Genomic DNA, 19,288 nt, shown 5'->3' with positions numbered 1-19,288 from the left:
AGCGACAATAGATGAGAGCGGTCCATGAGGTGTCTATTCTTATATTATGTCTATGGTTAAAACCCCCATCCACCTCACTCTCACAAATGGCGAACAATATTTTTGCTTACAGCGCCACCAATTGGCCCGGCATACCTTCTACAGCATTTTCAGTGGTACTGCATGCTGTTTGTGTGGATGCACATTTTCTATTCATTTTAGAGATATGTATAAAGCATAACATCATTTTCCCATACGGCCAAATGCTGTTATCAGTTTATGAGAGAAGGTGCATTAGACTATCATAAGAAACAAATAAATGACATATGACATTAAAATAAATGTATCATACCTTAAAATGTTTACTTTGCAAAACTTTTGTTCAAAACAACTTAGCATTCATTTTGATTAAATTGTCAGTGTTGTAAGAAATAGATTGCAAATCAATATACATTTTTTTACCCATAATCCTTATAATGAGGGGATTTTGTGTCATATCTGGATATTTTTCTTTCCTTGTCCATCTGAGCTATTTTCCCACCAGGAACCGCTCTGATAATCCACCATAGAAAAACCACAAATGCTTGACATTTTGTTCAGTCTGTAGCAAGTTATTATTAAAGTCAAACAGTATTAAAGTTCCGGGGATTTCATCAGTTCTGATGTGGTCCAGATATGACTATCTGAATTAAATTTGCACTTTAATCAGATGTCCTAATTACCTCAGATTTAACTGAGCAGTAAGAGTTTAACTCTTTTTTTGCTGTCTTTGATAGTCCACCACACCCTGGCCCCCAGCCCACCAAAGCCCATCATTACAAGGACCTCCTCCCACACTTTGGCCCCTGACCATCCAGTACCCATCCTAACTCGCAGCTCCTCCTATCGGGAGCCATCTATGAGCAATCTGAAGAGAGCCAGTGCTGATGTGGAGGTGATCACTCAGTCAAGTCCACCTGGAAACCGTGACAACATGATGACCTTCAGTAGCAGCACACTGCCAAGGTAGCAGTTTGCTTCACATCAAACACATATTTAGTCACCAATGTTGAAGGTTCTAGTGAAGTTATAAATTTAATCTCTTCAAACAAAAGTTTTAAAGCACCAGGTACTTTAGTTACTCTTTTGCAGTGGTTTTGATCTGAGTTTCTCTGGCCTTTCAGAGTGTCTTTCAGTTTGTCTTTTTAATTTGCCTTTTAGTAGAACAACTTTATTTGAGAGATTTGTGCATACATAGTGACCTTTGCCACAGTCTTCTTCTGTTATGCATTTCATCTCATCATTCTCCAGGTCCCATGGAGGCTCCTCTGTGGAGGAAGGCCGTATCCCACGACGACATGCCTCCATCCACACCTCCATGGACTCCACCAGATCCAAGCAGCTGCTCAGCCAATGGAAGAACAAGAATGATAACAGGAAGCTGTCGATGCAGGTGATGGATGGAATAAGGCCGCTCCCTTCCTCTTCTCCCCAGAGGAACACGGAGTTCCGTTGCTCCTCTGAGCCGTGTGCAATGGGCCTGGAGGCAGAGCTCCGGGCTGGAGCCCACATACCTTCGTCTTCAGGCCAGGAAGTGGAAATGCGTGCTGGGGCCCACATCCCGGCGCAGTACATGAAATTAGCAGCAAGCTCTGTCCCTATTAGCAATCATAATCACCTGGCACATAATGGCAGCACTGGAATGGCCGGTGGGGCCAGAGTCTCCATGCAGCCTCGTCCTGGATCCTCCCAGCTGGTTCACATTCCCGAGGAGGAAAATCCTAACAGCAAGGATCAGGAGAGTGAATCAGAAGACAGCATGATGGACGGCGGAGGGTCAGTGAGAGAAAAATGGCTGAGAGTTGCTGAGAAGACCACCCTTCCTTGCAGACCCCTGAGTGCTGGAGGACAGCCTCGTCTAATGCAGGTTAAACTTCTTTTACTTTCTGATCCACAGATTTTTTTTAAAGGGAGGGTATCATGGAAAAGAAGTTTTCTCTTAGCTTCACATCATACTATAATGTTATTCCCTCATCAAAAACATTTCTGGATTGTTGCTTTGATTCTTTCATGCATGTTTGAGAGGCACCTATTCTATTCAGAGGCACCTAAACACCTGCACCTCCACCCACGTCCACAAAGCTCCTCCTTAGAGCTGCAGTCTTCAGCAGAGCTTCTGCTTCACAGAGCAGCCCTCCACCCTGCCGGGTCCTAGCCCTTAAGACTTGTGGCAGCAATTAACAAACAGTTGGTGGAACTGGAGTCTGCTGAGCTCATCATGAGAAGTACTTCTCATCCAACGCTCCTAGGAACACTTGTAAATGAAATAATGGAGAAACACTGTTGTAACGACTTTGTGAAGAAGGAATGTTGGAAAAAGCAGGAGCTGTTGAAAGAGACATAGGCCCAATTTAATGGCATTAAATTGTGAAGTCAATTTCTTTTAAGTTATATTTGATTTAAACAACATTATTATAGAAACTAAAGTTAACATACTTACTTGATTGCCTGCGACAGACTGGTGACCTGTCCAGGGTGACCCCGCCTCTCGCCCAGAACATTAGCTGGAGAGGCACCAGCACCTCCTGACCCGACTAAGGGACAAGGGTGTTAGAAAATGGATGGAGGGATGGAGGGACTTACTTGATTGTGCTACAAAATGGCACTATGTGCCTGAAAAACATATAATGCCACCATGACTGGTGAGGAACGGACTCCACCAAAATCAGATATGCAATCCAATATAGAACTTATATTTTAATTTTGACTGTAACTAATTAAAGCTTATAACAATATAATTGCAAGAAAGACAAACTAATATTTAATAAAGTCACAATTTTTTTTATTATTTGAATATTTTCTTTGGCTGACCTTTCTTTCCAGATTAAAATTGAAAATCATGTATGATCTTACATTTATTTTATATTACATCCATGCAGCTTTCCCTCTCCATGAATACATCATGGAGAGATTCTTGCTTCTCATTTTCCTTGAATTTTCTAAAGATCTGTCAGCCAAACAGACTGGCCTTGAACGGTTTTGTCCGTCTGTATTCTGCACTGCCTCACCCTGGTCATCCATCCATCCATTTTCTAACACCCTTGTCCCCTAGTGGGGTCAGGAGGCACTATTCCCTATCTCCAGCTAACATTCTGGGCGAGAAGCGGGTCACCCTGGACAGGTTGCCAATCTGTCGCAGGGCAACACAGAGACAGACAGGACAAACAACCATGCACACACACACTCACACCTAGGGAGAATTTAGAGAGGCCAATTAACCTGACAGTCATGTTTTTGGACTGTGGGAGGAAGCCGGAGAACCCAGAGAGAACCTACCATGCACAGGGAGAACATGCAAACTCCAAGCAGAAAGACCGCAGGCTGGGAATCGAACCCAGAACCTTCTTGCTCCAAGGCAACAGTGCTACCAACTGCACCACTGTGCAGCCCCACCCTGGTCTTACCTCATGTATTTCAAACAGGCAATGTGTAAATTCATCGAGTTTGACCATAAAAATGTTGAAATTAGCAATATAAACTATTTATAGAAAGTGGACAAACTGATTTTCTCTCATCATTGTTAACATATATATTACTTTTCATGGGCTTATGTTTACATATCTGCTTCCCCTGACAGCATGTCACTGAATGCCACCCCTTTAGCAACATATTTTTAAAAGATTTACTCTACCGCAAATCTATTTTTGTTCATTTTCACCAGAATGACATAATTAGAATAGACCACTGTAGATCCTCTCTATTCATGTTTGCAATAATTTAACTTAAAGGTTCTATGTGATGTTTTTAGAAGCTTTCCTTTACAGTTGTATTTGGGCTAATATCAGTGTGCAAATTCAAAATTACGGTACATATTTTGAGTTTGCACACTGCTCAAAAGACAAAGTCACCACGAGGCGACCGAACTGTGGCAGGAGTTATGTTATGTTTGGAACTCGAGCCTTAGGGATCAGTGGCCATCAATGGAGAATGTAGTGAAAGCAAAGCCCCCAGCTTCAATTTGAGTTGTTAAAGTGAAGATTAATGTGGCAAGATACTAGAGGAAAGGAGGATGTCTGACAGAAGTAGCTTGGAGACTCAAACAAACCAAACGGTTTGCTACCCAGTGATTTAAACAAACTCTGTGGTAAGTAAGTCTACTCTGCCTGTAATTCACCAGGCTGCCATACTGAATAACAGAATCAGTTCTTTCAAAAAAACAAATTCAGCCAGTATTCAGGAAAGTGTTGGTTGCAATTGCTACTCTGTTTCTGATCAACAATGTTGTTCTGACACCTATAAGGGTCAGCACTAGAATGCTTTGTATCGCTTACCCATGCAGTCATTATAAAGCACTTTTATCCAGTGGTTCTTAATTCTGGTCATCTGGGCCGCTGTCTTTTGCTTTAGATGTTAACAAGGAATCCTTTTCCTAGACTTCTATCTGTAGCACTGCTACTTCACATTCAGCTGGAAAGTTGGGCAATTTTTCGGTATAGTTTCCTGGCAGCAGAGTTTGGAATTGGCCTTCATTTATTGCCTCTTTCTTTTTCCAGGTCATAGCCTTGTCCAAACAGCAAGGTCTCCTTCACTCTCCTCGTTCTGAAGATGGTGGATCTATTCGGTACAGAGCACTGACAGACCAAGATCCATCTCCTCCGGCCTCTACCACTGGGGCAATAGGAGTTGGAGGTATCTGTGCACTTTTCTTTGGCAGTATGAATCTTGGTGTAATCATGTCAAGATATTTTCTGTTTCAGAAATCTTTAGAAGCACATAGATGTGAAAAATGGTCTTCAGACAGTTCTATGCCATGCCACCAACTGTTGTTGTATGATGTACAATAGATAGTTGTTTCATTGGTCTGTTTTCTAGGAGGTGGTTTGGAAAGAAGTGGCAGCATAGTTCGTGTTGAAGCTCATCCTGAATCCAGACAAAAGCCTGTGGTGAAACCTCCAAGCACAGATGGCAGTGGATCATGGCGATGGAAACCGCCGGAACAAAGAGCGTCCCTGCGACAGTCAACGTTTGCCCTGAATGACCTAAACAGACACACAGACAGCTGCGATTCTCTGAGAGATGGAGGTTCAGTGGATGGAAGGAGGAGTGTGACAGGGACTGAATCAGAGAGTGATGGTGGGGGGGACGTAGGAGGTGTAGGAGGAGGAGGTGCATATGCCAATCATCCACGTGTGATGCATCCCTTACACCCCTTGCACCAAAATAACCCTAACAATTACCAGCATCACAATTTTAACCCAAACAATCCCAATAATCCAAACTTTAACAATGTTCATCCAAATTTTAACCCCAACTCCAACATGTCTTTTCCTTCTACTGTCACCTTTGCTCCTCCCTTCCACCCTCACCCCCAAGCAGTCACCACTATCAGGGTGACCCCGGTGGAGACGACAGCTGCTAGCAGTGACGGAGGTTCAGACAGCCAGTCCGTGGCCTCGTCCAGCCGGGAGTCCACCCTTCGAAGAAAGGGCAGCACTAATGTTGTTCATGTCCAAGACCGAGGGCCCACCCCAGATCTCCATAACAACCACCGCCCCAGTGATGACAGCAACCGCCTTGACAATGAGAGCAGCAACCGTTTCCATGAAAACCTTCGAAATTTTCAAGAAAATCCAATCCAGCCTAATTTCCCCACCAGGCAGATGCAGGTTGTGTTTGGTCGTCCAAGTCCGACTCCTCCCCCTACTCTGCCCCGCCCCCTCCTGAGTCACACTCCACCTCCTACTCTGGGGCTGGCCTATAAAGAATGAGTCATCCATCTGTACCTGTGTTTAAAACAGTGTGACCAGTTTGAGACTACTGTTGGGACCAAAACTTGTAAGAGTGTGGAATCATATCTATCCACTGTCCGGGATCAAGACTGGGAATGTTTCCCTCTCCCACAACAGTGAGTATTCAACCAGTTTCAACCAACTCTGTCATTTGTGAATTTTATAACCTGGGCTCTATGTGTAAGAGTTTGAGCCCATTTTTCATTGTGTTATTATTATTTAACTTTATATTTAAATTAACGCCTGTTGGAGAGACTGGATAACTTTTGCCAAACAGTGACTTCATAGACACAATGGGCTGAACAAACTGAGTGATGCTAGTGTATGAGGGAACCCAGATCTCCATCCTCTGTCCTCCTTTTACACCTGTGAGTTTGACGCTTGTTGGATTCACAAACTATCATTTACATATTTATCAGCTTTTATACTTTTACTAAACAAACCAACAACTTGTGAACATTAGAGAGTGAGCATATGATCTACATCCTACGGCCACCCCTGTGATGTTTTTGTGTGTGAATCTGCAGCCTGAATGAATCAAACCCCCGATCTTCAGTGTGAGTGGGCCTCAGTCCTGAGTGCAGTCAGAGCAGTAACAGTATCTTATAGGTGACTGTGGTATTGTGTTTGTGGTGGCAGAGATCAATAAGTTACATATTGTGTTAAATATATAGTATAACATGCTGTCTTTATTCTTTTAGATGCAACATTTTAATTTTGTGCAGTATGATTTGCTGCTAATCTTAGTGATCTTTGACATGTGGAGTGTGAATGATCTAAAGCCCCCGAGACGACAACAAGGCCAAAGACTAAACAAAGACGAAGAGATGCAGAAAAATTCATTTATTGTAAAAACCTACATATAGTTTAGGGCACATAGTATTATGGGAAATGTAATTTTATTTATTTATAATTGTATAATTTTTCAATATGATTTTAAAACTAATAATCCATAACACATCAGAATCCTGTTCAAAATTATCATTAAACAGTAACAATTTCTTTACATGTCTATAATTTTGGATCCATAACAAACCATGTTTCTCTGTTTATAGCACCAAAATGAATAAGACAGTTTATCGTTAATATAAAAGTCAACTTTTTAATTGTTTTTAGTTAATTTTACACACCTAACCCTTTTATGTTATATCAACATCATTACAATTGATATTAATAATTACTAGGTAGTTGTACATGTATTAATGCCAAAATTGTTCAGTATGGCTCTGTTGGTTCTCTATTCACTAGGGCTGCATAATATATCACAAATGTATTGTCATCAAAATATCAGTGTGCTCAATATTCATATCACAAAGAATTGCTTGGACAGCAGTAATTGTTGGGTAATATATTTTACAAGTTGTATTTTTCATGTTAATGCAATATTTTGCCAGTAGGACAAAGTCTGGACAGCAAAACCTGAAACCAGACAAAGATCACAGAGTAACCACAGATTAGAAAGAGAGGAAAGAAGAAAACATCCACCTGATATCATCACGATATTTACCAAAATTAAAATGATTGCCATCAGAAGATTTTATAATATTGTGCAGCCCTTCTACTCACTTGTACCAAACCTACCTAGTCTTGTTTAAAACCTGAAGAACATTTCTAAGTGGAACCAAAATGTGGAACTCTGTTTCTACAGAACTCATTAACGGAAACACGAGAAACGATGACCAGACCAGAACAACAGTCTGCTGCAGACCGTTGTGGTTTATGACAAATGCTTCAAGCTTTATGTTGCCATCATTCAACAGTGAGACATTATGTAGCTGGTTCTACATCTATCATATCCTTTCATCCTTGTTTCCTTCCTTCTTCCCTGTAGGCACAAATCACATGTGATATTATTGCAGTATTTACTGATATGATCCTATCACAACATTTTCTAATAGTTTGCAGCCCTAATGTGAACTCCATGCAGAAAATACCCAGGTAGGAATTTGAACCCAGAAACTTCTTGCTGCGAGGCAGCAGTGCAGCTCCAGCAGTGCAGCTCCAGCAGTGCAGCTCCAGCTGTGCAGCTCCAGCTGTGCAGCTCCAGCTGTGCAGCTCCAGCTGTGCAGCTCCAGCTGTGCAGCTCCAGCTGTGCAGCTCCAGCAGTGATCACAGTAAATTCTAACTTGAACTCCCTTCAGTACAGCATTTTAATTTCCAAATTTATTTATAAAGCACTTTAAAACAACCACAGTTGATACAAAGTGCTGTACATTAAAACACAACATAACAATAAAAAAAACAACTCTTACAGTTTAAAAACAAACATTTAATTTAAAACTGGATCCTGCTGGAGTTGAAAGCCAAGTAAAATAGATGGTTTTAAGATGAGCTTTAAAAGTGGGATATATTCAGCAGGTATAAATCTTGCAGTGAATTCTCTTTCTGTTGGTAAGCCAGCTTGTCCACAGACATGATCTGTTTTCACATTCCTGCTTTACTTCCTGCCAAAGTGCCATCAAAGAAGACATGTTGCTGCTCTCACAGGCAGCAGTGTGTTCATTGTTTTATTGAAACTTCCTTGGAAACAGAAATACTGTCATGTTTGGATTGTTTGATATATTAGAAAGCACAGTTGAAAGAGCTATTTATGTATAAAAATACAATCTCCTTTCCTCACAGTCTGACATTTATTCAGATAAAACTGTTCTTGGTCAGTTAGGATCACTATAATGAGTGAGATGCATTAGTTTAGATTTTTTAAACATATTTTACATTGAAAGGCTTTGATACATTTCCTCAGTATTGAGTAGAATTCTCTGTTAAGCTTTTTTGACATGGGTCAAAAGTTTCTGGTAACTTTTTTCAGTCTCAGACTGGTTTGCATTTACAGTCCATTATCTATGACAAACTTGAACCGAGTCATGTTTGTAGGCTGCCTTGCTCACACACAGCTTTATACTGTAGATCTGCCCAGTAATATTTTGGAACTCATTTGTCTCTTTGGGTCACTGTCTGTTTTGAAGACCCATATCTACCCAAGTTTTAACTTCCTGGTTGATCTTTTGAGACATTGCTTCAATATTTCTCCACAGCAGTCTTTGTTTATCATGTCAGCTATTTTATCAGTGCATCTGCAGAAAAACAATCACACAGCATGACACTGCCACTCCCATACCTCAAAGTTGGCTTCCAAGCTTCTGCCTTTTTACTTCAGATGTTAAAATGGTCATTATGGTCAAATACTTCAACTCTAGTTTGATCAGACCTGAACATGTCGCCAGAACCTAAAGCGTTTATCCCAGAATGCATCTGCAAATTGAAATATCATCATCCATCGCCAGCATCTTCACCAGATCTCCTACTTTTGTTTTGGGGTTGATGCACACATTTCACACCAGGTCCTTCCTGACTGGAGTTCATACTCAGCAGTGATTGTTTAAATAAATGAATCTGGCACCTTCAAGCCGTGGATGAACCATATTTTCAGTTGGCTGATTTCTTTGGATTTTCCCATGAAAACACACATTAAACATTTTGTTTGAGTTGCAGCTCAGATGTTGTGAATTAACCTTTAAATTAATAGCCGCTAAAAGCATGGCTTCATCAAACGCTATGCTTAGACAAATTCTTTAAAGGTATGGTAATCCTCATGTATAGAAACTTTGAATTTGAAGAAAGATAAAAATTCTCTAAAGAAGTCTTTCTCATTACTCTGGAGTTCAGCAAATAGAAATAATTTTTTCTGATTTAATGTTAGTGAGAAAATGACTTTAATGTTTTATACAGTATGTAAGTATCAGGTATCCACTGATACTTACATACTGTATGTAAGTATCAGTGGATACTTACATACAGTATCCACTGATACTGTATCAGTATCAGTGGATACTGATACTGAATATAGAATATTCTATTCTATATTCAGAATAGAATAGGCTTCTATTCTGACAAATAGAAGCCTATTTGTCAGAATAGGCTTCTGACAAAGCCTATTTTCTGGCTTTGTCAGAAAATAGACAGAATACAATAGATATGTATAACTGCTGCTTTGTATATTATGATTTTTATGGCTTCTGCTCAGATGTTAGTTTGCTTATTATGAAATTTTAGCTGTCATGATGAGGCTTATAGGATGATAAAATGCTGTTGGTATGTGTTGATGTATTTTTAACTTCATCGAAAATGGTTAAAGGAAAAAATATGTAACTTTTATGACATAGTGGGCATTATTTTAGAAGCATGGCTGAATGTGACTCGTGTTTTAGCAGCTTGACTCTAGTCAGGAAGGACGGGCTTCAGATATCCTGATCACTCAACAAAAAAGCACATTGTTGTGCTGACGTTTGACCTGGTTTGATGTTTTGCAGTTGTTAGATTATACAAAGGATTTCATAGAAAATTGGGTCTATTGTCCTGAATCAGAGTTGGTGGAAGGATGAAAAGCATGACCATCGTGTGATGAAAGGAGTTAGAGCCCCTAAACTCTGAAAACTGAATGTAGAAAAGGAGGAAAGAGAAGTGTGATGGCAGCCTGTCATTATCCGACTGGGAGGATGGAGAAGCTGGGGGGCAGCGATTCATGGTCCGGGTGGAGCCAGAGGCAGCGCATGGTCCAGGTTCTAATGGAAGGATGGGGAAACATGGCGGCAGATTGTAGTCCTGTTGGAAGAGCAATGAAGTGAGATGGAAACATGTTGTATTCCTCTTAAGAGCATGCGGAGGTCGGTGGTGGTTGAGAACTATTTTTTATTGTTTTATTTTAATTTTTTTAAACATATTTAGCCTCTGGTGAACTTTATTGATTAATACAGCAACTAAGGAGGAGACAGAAGACAAGTGGAAGACAAGCAGCAAAAGGTCTGAGATAAGGAATGGAAGCAGGGACGACTGCATCAAGGACCACAACCTCTGGTCATGGTGCACGCTTCTCCCTGAGCCACCAGAACCACCCAGAACTACCAGAACCACCCAGAACCACCCTGAGTAGAGAACAGCAGAAAAAACTTCTTTGAAAACTACTCGCAGCAGATCAGCGTCATGGGGAAGCTTTTGCTAATTCACTGGAACCCATCAGTTCTGATAGTTCATGTGGAGCATCCAGTGTGATGAAGGTCTTAAAGCTCCCTGTGGGGCGCTCACAAAACCATTATTCATTTTAAAATGCTTGAACACTAATGTAGAGAAAGGAAGTTATAATGAATGTCAAAAGGAAGCCATTGAGAATTTATCTAAAAATATTTAGAAGTGTTCAAGTTTGTTTACAAATCAAAATGTATTTTAATAAGTTTAAAAATATTAATATTTTCTTTTATGCTTATTTAGTTAAAACAAAATTCTATTAGAGATAATACATAGAGTGTTGGAGTGTCTAGAAGGTTCAGACTGAATAAAGTTGTATTTAGGATCTTTAATGAATGTTAGCAACAATCAATGCTGGCAAGGATGAACTATTCCAGTTTGCTAGTTTGGAAAAATTGCACTTTTTGAGATATATTTCAAACATGTAATTCTAACATTTTGAAGTTTATTCTTTCACAGTTGCGTTTACTTATTTTTACACTAATATTATATGTGATAATGGGCAAAAACTTCTTCTGGTGCTGTCTCCAAACTGTGCCATTAAAACCACTGCAGAAAGAGAGCAGACGCAGAGTACCTTTTTGTTGTTTTTGCAATCTTTATAAATAAGAGTATAACTGCTTTGTCAGCCACAATTAGAAGGTGGAAACCTTCTTACATTACATACCACAAATACAATGTTTCTCATTCATTATAAGCTAGGAATTGACATCACATGCAGTGTAATTTTGTTTAACTTGGATAGTTCTGAGAATGAAAATAAAACTGAGTTTATGTGTGCACATCCCACCCAGAATATGAGTGAGACTGTCATATAGTCAAAATACAGAAACAAATGTGGCCTCCGCCTGTTCACAGGTCGGTATTTGCAGATTTTTCTGTGAAACGTGACTATAAGGTTTTCAGGGAAAGTCACAATTTTTTCTGTACAGAATATTTAAGATATCCAAAAGAAATGTCAGCTGTAGGGAAGCTGCAAAACCCAGGGCTAATGCTACTTGGTATGCTATTGGCTAGCATAGCAGCCAATCCAGGTGTACCTTTCATTTTCCTTGGTACTGATTGGATGTACCCCCAAGAGATGAAGTTGACTGTGGATGCTAACTTCTGCCAACAGGGTACCACTATGCACATTGATGCATATTAAAATATATTTGGTGTTGGAAGTATTAAAATAGGGAGTTCAAAGCATTTTTAGAGGGACTCTGAAGTAAATTTTAGCTATTTGCTGGTAGATGTGGTCCATAACTTCCAACAATACTGGGGGTCACCCATGCATTCATTTATCCCTGTGTATAGTTCTGCAAAAAGGAAAGAATAGTTTGATAAATGTTAGTAAATGTGATTTCTAATCAACCCATGATGTGATCTAGTCTGGTGTTGACACTTATAACCCGACACCTGAATCAGTTTCAGGTTGTAATTATTATATATGCTTTCAGCAGGATGTTGTTGAAAATCTCCTTGCTTAACAACTACTGTTCAATGTAAATGTAAAGAAATTTTATTTCAAAGCCTAAAGTCATTTGTCAATGGAAACTTATGTCCATTTATTTGATGTTGTGAAATGTTAGTGATCTTATTTACCTTTTCTTTTTCTGGAATATAACATTTAAGATCAGGCTGTACTGGCACAAGTCTTAGCAACCTGGAAGTACAACTTAGATCCACGCAAGAAATGAGTCGACCCCAAAACATTCCAACAAATCTCACTTATTCACTGAAAATTAATTGAACTGTCCTTGACTTAAAAAATTATTGAGTTTGCTGTTTAAAATGTTGATCAATTTCCAGCTTGATGACATGAGAAGCATTCTAAAGAGCTGATTACATTCTGTGGTCCATCCTCTAGTCTGAACTGCTTTTTATGTCGTTGCTATGGAGCTGCATTATTATTATTATTATCAAACATGTAAGTAGTTTTATCAAGTGTTTACAGTTCATATGTTGATTTAATCTTTCATTCATTCAAACCATGGTGAAAGCTTTTCTGTAAGAACTTTGGTGTCCTGGACAAACAGACTTACTTAATACTACCTACTGTTCCAAAGTTAATGAAACTGAAAGAGGGTGGTTCAGAGAAAATGATTTACATACTACGTATTTCTAATACTTTGTGTGTTTTCTTTCTATGGCTTGTAGTATTAAACATTAAGTAGATATTTCTCTTAGTGTATAGCTTTTATTTACTCTGGCTAAATGTGAATATTTGGCATAGTCACTATATAGTGTTCTGACAGGGTGGGTCAGAATGAAGCTATGAAGGGATCGCTGTAACGTCTGAGAGCATCAAGTCCATCTAACACCACTAATTAGGGTCACTTTGTTTCCAGACACGTTTAAATGCTGAAACACTTGCAGTGGGTTTGTCTGAGAAACTGGTGCTTGGATGTGGAAATGACATCATGCCAAATCAGAAAACAAATTGCTTTGTTGCTAACTACCATTAGCAATTCAAGCCAACAGAATTAATTTTCTCTCTGTTTTATGTTAAAAGGCTAAAGAGACATGTTCGTATGTAGGGGTTGTAAATGTGATACACAATGTTAAAATGCTGCAACCTTCACTGGATTTTATATGCAGTCATATGGGATAGTGAACTAAGGGCTGTCCTGACTGACAGAGGCATTCTTGGTACAGTACGAGTGTAAGAAAAGCAAAATTAACCCTTAAAATTTCCTACAATTTAACTTTGAATTACATTATGTATCGCATTAAGGCTAACAATTCATGTTTAAAGTTCCAACCAGCACCGATGTTTGGTTGGATCCCAGTCAAATGAAGACTGGGACAGACCAAAGCTTCCTGAAGGACCGGTCTCCTGCAACTTTTAAATGTCTCACACCAACATTAGTTCATCAGCAGAGCTCTGTAGAATCTGACTGCATGCAGGTTAGCCATTTACAGTAATTCCAGTGTGTGCGAAAAGGCCCTCAAAGACTGGAGTTTCTAGTTGCTCATTTGTCCTGATTTTTACATTGGATCGGATCCAGTGGGTCTTGGCCTTAACAGTATGTCTCAGTAGATTTGATGCTACTGAATTGCATCTACTAGTGAAAATGGTGCATAAAATAAAGAGAGTTCCATTGCTATCTGTTCTACTTTAGGCACACGTAGCAAAATGGCACTGGGTTCAGATTTGAACCTTGAACATGATCCCAGGTCCAAATTCCACATTCTGAAGCAAAGGAAATAAATCATATGAAATGCTACAAACTAGAAGACTCTTATATTTTTTTGTGTATTAAATAAGAGGTTGCTGAGCTAGCAAACTGTCCTACAGACAAAAAGCACTGAGGGCTTCACACTCTTGATGTTTTATGGACTAAATAACAGGTTTTTCTCACAGAGCTGCTGCAGTGTTCCCTTTATCAAGACACTGCCTCTAGACTGTTAAAGACAAATGTCCAAGAATGTCTCACACAAGTCCAACATGGTCTAGATTTACATTTCTAAAATGTTGCTGCTGTAAAGTGTTTTTGAAGGTTTAGTGTGGTTTTAGCTTGTTGCTTTTCAAATATGCTTATTAATGTGAGCTTTGCTGTTTCTATTGCTGAAAAAAAATAAATATTTCTATCTTTTTACTTATCCCAGTAATGTGTTCATGAGCTCAGACTAGAGGTCAGGTGTCGGCCTGGTTCTCCTGGTTCCATGTAGGTTTGCTCATTGTTTCAAAGTGTTAGCCAGCTGCTGATTCTGAGATCATGTTGGAAAGAACAGATATTTGGAATCTGTTCCTAAACTCGAATAAGTTTGACTATAAGTGTGCTGACTCTGTAGCTACAAGTACATCAGAAAAATGAAGATCATGAAGAAGTTCAATTCAATTCAGTTTATTTATAAGGCACCAAAATTCACAACAAATGTTGTCTGAAGGGACTTTACAAAATAATCATTTCAGTTCAATCACACACACATTCCAATTGATTCTAGTTATCAAACAGTACAGTATGTTCAACTAATTATTCAAAGTGGCTTAAAACGTTTTTACGTAAACCCAGCAGAGCATCAAGTCATTGACTTGCAGCAATCCCTCATACTGAGCATGCATGTAGTTACAGTGGAAAGGAAAAAGTCCAGTTTAGCAGGAAGAAACCTGCAGCAGAACCAGAACCTGGCTCAGTACAAGCAGCCATCTTCCACACTGAGTTAAAGTTTATTTTATTTTATTTTTGTTACTCATTTCAGAAAGTGAAACATCAATAGATTAATCACATAGAGGGAAATGTTGTCATTTTGATGATTATGGCTCACAGATACTGAACACCTAAAATTCAATGTCTTGGGAAATGTGAATATTACAAAAAGGAACATTTTAGAATCTCATGGTGAAACTGACACCATAATAAGTGAATTAACCTGCAAACAGCTGAAGGTTTCCTGAACGCTCTCTCACTCTGGGTCAGTCAGCTGCACAATCTGCTGACTGGACAGACGGCCAGAAGACAGTCATGGACACCGTCCACAAGGAGGGGAAGACGCAGCAGGTCAATGCTGAAGAAGCTGGTTGTTCAGAGTGTTGCATCCAAGCATATTCAGAGAAAGTTGAGTGGAAGGAAGAAGTGGTACCAGAAACGGGGAGGACTGACCTGACCTTTAACCCCACAAAGAATCTCTGAGATGTTGTTAAGAGAAAGATGAGGCCCCAGACCCAACAAGGCAGATGACCTGAAGGCAGCTATCAAAGCTACCTGGACTTCGTTACAGCTGAGCAGAACCACAGGCTGATCTCCTCCATGCTGCGCTGCGTTGATGCAGTAATTCATGCTAAAAGAGCCACAATCAAGAACTGAGTGCAGAGAAATGAACTGACTTTCCAGCAGCTTCATATTTGTGTTTAAAACATCCTTTTTCATTAATCTAATGTAATTTTCTGAGACACTGCATTTTGGGTTTTCATTGTCTGTAAACTGTAAGCAGCCAAACTGCAATTCATAAGGACTTGAACTATTTCACTCTCTGTGTAAAGTGTCTGTTCTGACAAGAAATATTCAACTTTTTCACAATATTCACATTTTGAGAAGTATGTCTATATTTCTGAGGACAGTGTATCATTGACTTGAAACAATAAGCATTTTAGATTGTCTTTATATAGAGGAGCATAAAGTCTTCAGAGATGGAAAAAAACTTGTATTTTTTTATATGACAGTTACAGTGATTAATCACTGTAGCGCAAGATTGTTTTTTTTTATTATTTCTTCTCCATTCTTGGAATTAGAACCTAAGCATTTCTTTTCCCCAGCCTTTAGTGAGTGAGGTGTGCTGCATCACTGAGAAGTAAACGCCTTTCAGATGAAGAGATTGTGTCTAACTGAGATTTTTCTCAGCCTGTTTTGTGCTTTCACATCATCTTTGCCAACATGCAGACCATGGAGTGTTTTAAGAAAGCCACCAGCTCAGACATTGAAACTGGGATCAAAGTTGAACAAGGGTAATGTGTGAGAGTTGCTCTTGAACTGACACTATGTCATCCATAAGGTGACTTCCACATTCAAAGTGTCACATGAAGACAAGCACTGCCTTGCTGAGAGGAAACGGAAAGGTTTCTACATGCAGTGGAGTTCAGACTAGCAGCTAACCGTTGATGTGATGAAGAGAATTAACTGTTACTGTACCATCACTGATCAGTTCAGTGTACCGATACTGACAAATATCAAAGTTTCTGTTTTGCAGTGGTGTTTCTGTAACAAAATAAAGGTTTGATATCAAAAGACACTCTGTAAAATTTTTGTTATATTTCTCTGATCTGCATTTATTGTAATAGAAACTGTATTTTGTTTCTACAGAAAGACACTAAGCAGAAATTCATTCTTGTTGCTGACAATCCATTGCCAGAAGGAACGAGACATTTGCAAAAAGGAGCAACGCCCTCTAATATTTCTGACACTTTGTGTTGAGAAAATCATGCTGCAGGGACGATTCAGCAGGAACAGTGAACCTGTTAGAGCTACAAATCTTCACTGGGCAGAGATTTACCTACCTGAACAGACTGCCGGAGCTGCAGTGGAACGGTCTGGGTCAGGGACCTGCAACCTCTACATCCTCTACGAGAAACTGTTACCAAAATGATAAAGAAGTTTTTTAAAAAATTAAAGTTAATAAATAAATAAATGTTTCCTTAGCAGTTTCTCAAATGTATATGCACTGAATAATTTTGTGGTTATGTTTTTGCCTTCAGGTTGCAAAGTAATTTTATTTATTTTTTCTTAAAGAAATGCTATAAAATGTGAATGTTCAGGGCTGCCACCTGTCCAAGGTGAACGAAGGGAACTGGTGACCCTCTGATGACCCCCTGGTGACCCTGCAAGGAGAAGCGTGTTAGGTAACATGGATGGATGGGTGAATGTTCCATTATCAAAAAGTAGATTTTTTTGAATAAAAAAAAAAAAATAAAATATATAAAAATATATATAAAAATAAGGCTGCACAGTGGTGCAGTTGGTAGAGCTGTTGCCTAGCAAGAAGGTTCTGGGTTCAATTCCCAGCACGGGGTCTTTCTGCATGGAGTTTGCATGTTCTCCCTGTGCATGGTGGGTTCTCTCTGGGTTCTCCGGTTTCCTCCCACAGTCCAAAAACATGACTGTCAGGTTAATTAGCCTCTCCAAATTGCCCCTAGGTGTGTGTGTGTGTGCATGGTTGTGTGTCCTGTGTGTCTCTGTGTTGCCCTGTGACAGACTGGTGACCTGTCCAGAGTGACCCCGCCTCTCGCCCAGAACGTTAGCTGGAGAGGCACCAGCACCTCCTGACCCGACTAAGGGACAAGGGTGTAAAGAAAACGGTTGGATGGATATATAAAAAATAAAATAGAATAATATATATATTATAACAATAATAATAAAAGTTGATGCACCTGTTGTGGCAAAATGTAAAGGTCGTTGACCTCTGGTCCTGATCAAACATGTACAGGTGGGTAGTAACTAGTTACATTTACTTCAGAAACTTTGCAAAAAAACAAAAACAACATCGTTTTAGGAGTAGCTTTACTACAATGTGTTTGTTACTTTTGCTTGAGTAATATAAATATTAAGTATTGGACTCTTAATTGAGTAAACTTCTGAAAACATTCCCTATGGTCAGTAACTTCACTGAATAAAGACAAAGCTTGTTTTAACCAAAACCTTGATACAGAAACACTCCTACAGTTTGTGTTAAAGTGAGCTTTGTAGAACAAACAAGCTTTCTTGTTCTAATGTTAGTTTCAATTTAGGCATCATTTTCCTTCCAATCATGCTCTACTTTGTGTTGTTCTATCACATAAAATCCTAGTTAAAATGTGTAAAAAAAATAAAAAAAAGTTCAAGGGCTCAAGAACGCTTGCAAAACACTGTAAGTGTGATAATTGCTATGAAAAGCTTTGATTTCTGCAGTCAATGCTTTTTGTCAAAGTGATGATTAGCCTTAGATTGCCAGCTCACATGATAATCACTATGAGGGATGAGAGCAGAGGAAGGGGATGTGTTAATGGAAGTGTTCCCTGCTATTAATAGCTGACTGAGTGACAGTGATTAGGGCCAACGTGGAACATTATAAGGTCACTGAAATCTGGATTGGTTTGAGTCAGGAGAGGGAAAGAGAAGCACAGCAGTGTTTAGTGCCTGTTAGAGTGGGCTGAGCTTTTCAAGGAAAGCTTCTTCACCCCCTCAGTCAGAGGGAGGGACAGACAGCAGGGACAGAGCTGCTGACGTGATTTCTGTGCAGATGCAGGACTGATGTGGGAACGATGACCTCCACATCACCTGATTAGACATTTAAATCAAAAATATACAAAAGCATCCCTTCTGTCTTCCTCGTTCCCTGGTTTCCACCGGATCTCCTCTCTGCAGCTGCAACACTGCAATTTCAGCTGAGTTTCCATGGCAATAAGAAGAGGGAGCGCTGGGAAGCCAAACAAACCGGGGGCGGGTGCAGAGACACCAGAGACGTTTTGGTATAGAAATGCAATCTCTTCACGTCTTTATGTAGTATGAGCTTTACATAACCATGTGTGTACACATTTGCACAAACACACACAAGTGACAATTACACTGCTGTGTAAGCTTTGATTGGCTGGTCAAAAATTCACCATGGCAACAATGCCAAGGAGCTCACTTCACCACAGTGTTGCACACGAACACACACAGCAAAAAAGGAAGAGATGGAGTGAGGTAGCCCAGACCTGACTGATTCTGCAGAGGAGTGTGTTTTACAGGGCCAGCATCATTCATCTGGGGCCCCCGGGCAGAACCAGGGCAAACCAACACTGCTTTTTGATGACGGCTAAGGGTCAGTTTTATCTCACAAAATTTGCATTAATGCATTTTTGTCTTTTCTGATATGGAGGCAGCCTCAACAAGCTCTGACAAGAACAGTGTCAACACCTGAACCGATTCTCGTCTAGGATGACACAGGATGAACTCTGCTTCTGTCTGTATTGTCTCCCTCATAGTTTAGGTTTTTAGTGTGTTGGTGGATGGAGTCTTTTTTCCAGTTAAGCTGACCACTCAGTTGCACACATTTACCCATTTGCATTTACAAATCAT

General features: G+C 39.7%; 1 protein-coding gene and 1 long non-coding RNA gene across 4 annotated transcripts in view; one reads left to right on the top strand and one right to left on the bottom strand.

The window, feature by feature from the left end:
• LOC107833888 (uncharacterized) overlaps window positions 1-3,201 on the bottom strand; it is a 24,501-nt gene extending 21,300 nt beyond the window's left edge. Inside the window, exon 1 of the long non-coding RNA XR_001659664.1 lies at window positions 3,188-3,201. This is a non-coding gene — a long non-coding RNA (uncharacterized LOC107833888). The remainder of the gene's footprint in view (window positions 1-3,187) is intronic.
• The window catches only part of LOC103156342 (phospholipid phosphatase-related protein type 4-like), a 39,330-nt gene extending 22,164 nt beyond the window's left edge, over window positions 1-17,166 (top strand). For 2 of the 3 annotated variants that reach the window (XM_016664277.1, XM_007578341.2), the window contains 4 exons: window positions 756-984; window positions 1,270-1,885; window positions 4,512-4,647; window positions 4,831-7,555. In XM_016664277.1, the coding sequence (XP_016519763.1) occupies window positions 756-984; window positions 1,270-1,885; window positions 4,512-4,647; window positions 4,831-5,726 (1,877 nt within the window). In that variant the 3' untranslated portion in view covers window positions 5,727-7,555. Of the gene's footprint in view, window positions 1-755; window positions 985-1,269; window positions 1,886-4,511; window positions 4,648-4,830; window positions 7,556-16,555 lie in introns of those variants that run through there. The other variant, XR_001659663.1, reaches the window with a different exon arrangement.
• The last annotated feature ends 2,122 nt before the right edge of the window (window positions 17,167-19,288 follow it).

This window comes from Poecilia formosa, unplaced genomic scaffold (assembly GCF_000485575.1).
Source record: "Poecilia formosa unplaced genomic scaffold, Poecilia_formosa-5.1.2 Scaffold475, whole genome shotgun sequence".
Taxonomy (NCBI): Eukaryota; Metazoa; Chordata; class Actinopteri; order Cyprinodontiformes; family Poeciliidae; genus Poecilia; species Poecilia formosa.
This window is presented reverse-complemented; position numbering and strand designations above follow the sequence as displayed.